Source organism: Centroberyx affinis, unplaced genomic scaffold, assembly GCF_046629955.1.
Source record: "Centroberyx affinis isolate AG114_WGS23_722 - 3 ecotype Tasmania unplaced genomic scaffold, CSIRO-AGI_Caff_v1 ptg007905l_1, whole genome shotgun sequence".
Taxonomy (NCBI): domain Eukaryota; kingdom Metazoa; phylum Chordata; class Actinopteri; order Beryciformes; family Berycidae; genus Centroberyx; species Centroberyx affinis.
This window is the reverse complement of record NW_027283967.1, coordinates 17,501-20,000: the sequence shown is the minus strand read 5'-3', so window position 1 is coordinate 20,000 and position 2,500 is coordinate 17,501. Positions and strand designations below refer to the sequence as shown.

General features: G+C 62.0%; 1 protein-coding gene across 1 annotated transcript in view; it reads right to left on the bottom strand.

Annotated features, from left to right (window-relative positions):
* The window catches only part of LOC139639904 (GON-4-like protein), a 6,819-nt gene that overhangs the window by 2,500 nt on the left and 1,819 nt on the right, over positions 1 to 2,500 (bottom strand). Inside the window, exon 5 of the mRNA XM_071514057.1 lies at positions 1 to 5. This exon is cut by the window's left edge and continues 49 nt beyond it. Within this exon, the coding sequence (XP_071370158.1) occupies positions 1 to 5 (5 nt within the window). The remainder of the gene's footprint in view (positions 6 to 2,500) is intronic.

Here is a 2,500-nt window from a genome sequence, read left to right as displayed (position 1 = left end):
ATCACCTACAGAGACAGAGAGAGAGAGAGACAGGCAGAGAGAAAGAGAGACAGGCAGAGAGAGAGAGAGACAGGCAGAGAGAGAGAGACAGGCAGAGAGAGAGAGAGCGACAGAGAGAGAGAGAGAGAGAGAGAGAGAGACAGACAGGCAGAGAGAGAGAGACAGTAGGGTTGGGTGGTAACACAGTATCCCGTATTTGAAAATAGCAGCTGTGTCCGTTTCATTACCGTCATAAAAAAATTCTGCTGCCCAATGTGCTGCAGATATATAATAAACACCTTCAGAGTGTTTGTCCAGCACCTCTGTCTGTGTGAAGATGCTATGAAAGTGATGACAGAACGTTTTGTAAACAATGTAATTTGTCAAATAAATAACCTGTCAAAAAAGACTAACTAGTTAGAAGCGATCATAATCGTGCGTCATGTGACAGCTTCTCCTCAGAAGGGAGAATTAGAAAAAAAAGATGGCGAGCGTAAAGCGAGTCGGTCCCTGAAAGAAGAACTGCTGCAGTTTGGCAGCATGTCAGGTTCTGACCGAACCACGAGGAGAACCAGGAAACCTCCACGAGGCTGAAGACCTGCATGAAGGAGACAGAGAGACAGAGATGGAAACACTTCAAGTTTACGTTTCCATCTCAGAATCACCTGCTGACCACTGAGAGGAAGAACATCTGTCCAGCTCTGCTGCTGCTGCCCACCGGACCGCCCAGCAGGACCGCCCACCCAGACCGCCCAGCAGGACCGCCCACCGGACCGCCCAGCAGGACCGCCCACCGGACCGCCCACCGGACCGCCCAGCAGGACCGCCCACCGGAGCGGTCTGCCCACCGGACCGCCAAGCAGGACCGCCCACCGGAGCGGTCTGCCCACCGGACCGCCCAGCAGACCGCCCACCGGAGCGGTCTGCCCACCGGACCGCCCAGCAGGACCGCCCACCGGAGCGGTCTGCCCACCGGACCGCCAAGCAGGACCGCCCACCGGAGCGGTCTGCCCACCGGACCGCCCAGCAGGACCGCCCACCGGAGCGGTCTGCCCACCGGACCGCCCAGCAGGACCGCCCACCGGACCGCCCACCGGACCGCCCAGCAGGACCGCCCACCGGACCGCCCACCGGAGCGGTCTGCCCACCGGACCGCCCACCGACCGCCCACCGGACCGCCCACCGGACCGCCCACCGGAGCGGTCTGCCCACCGGACCGCCCAGCAGGACCGCCCACCGGACCGCCCACCGGACCGCCCACCGGAGCGGTCTGCCCACCGGACCGCCCAGCAGGACCGCCCACCGGACCGCCCACCGGACGCCCAGCAGGACCGCCCACCGGACCGCCCAGCAGGACCGCCCACCGGACCGCCCACCCGGACCGCCCACAGGACCGCCCACCGGACCGCCCACCGGACCGCCCACCGGACCGCCCACCGGACCGCCCACCGGACCGCCCACCGGACCGCCCAGCAGGACCGCCCACAGGACCGCCCACCGGACCGCCCAGCAGGACCGCCCACAGGACCGCCCACCGGACCGCCCACCGGACCGCCCACCGGACCGCCCACCGGACCGCCCAGCAGGACCGCCCACAGGACCGCCCACCGGACCGCCCAGCAGGACCGCCCACAGGACCGCCCACCGGACCGCCCACCGGACCGCCCACCGGACCGCCCAGCAGGACCGCCCAAGGACCGCCCACCGGACCGCCCACCGGACCGCCCAGCAGGACCGCCCACAGGACCGCCCACCGGACCGCCCACCGGACGCCCACCGGACCGCCCACCGGACCGCCCACCGGACCGCCCAGCAGGACCGCCCACAGGACCGCCCACCGGACCGCCCAGCAGGACCGCCCACAGGACCGCCCACCGGACCGCCCAGCAGACCGCCCACAGGACCGCCCAGCAGGACCGCCCACCTCCACACAGCCAACAATGACTGCTGCGTTCGGGAAAACAACAAAGTACAACAGGCACAGTGGTGGAAAAGCTGCTCTGATGCAGTGACCACATGACAGAAGAACGGTTTCTTTCCAAAAAAAAGTGGTTTCAGGACAAGATCAAAGCTCCAGACGGAAATACTTTTCTAAAACAGACACTCCAGAATTATACAATAAAGTCAGACAAGAGGCTGAAGTGCTGCTGTCCGGGCAGACAGCTGTTCACCGACAGCTGACATGTGGTCAGTTAACACGACGCCACACACGTCCTCGACCCTCCACACCGTCACACCCGAGCGGAAGCTTCAGTCTAAAAGCCTGCAGACCGTTTATCTTCCTGAAAGCCAGACAGAGGCCCGTCCTGCTGCTGCGCTCAGAGATGATTTTCATTACTGCCGTTTTTTGCTATTTATTGTTATTTATTTAAATTTATTGTTGACAGACGCCTGAGAATTAATGTCATGTCCTTCCACTATTTATATTGACCTGAGGCCCCCCCGCTGTATCTGCACTCAACTTTTATATTTGTTGTTAACATGTGACATGTTGTTAATGTTGTTTTGTTGTTATTGTTTC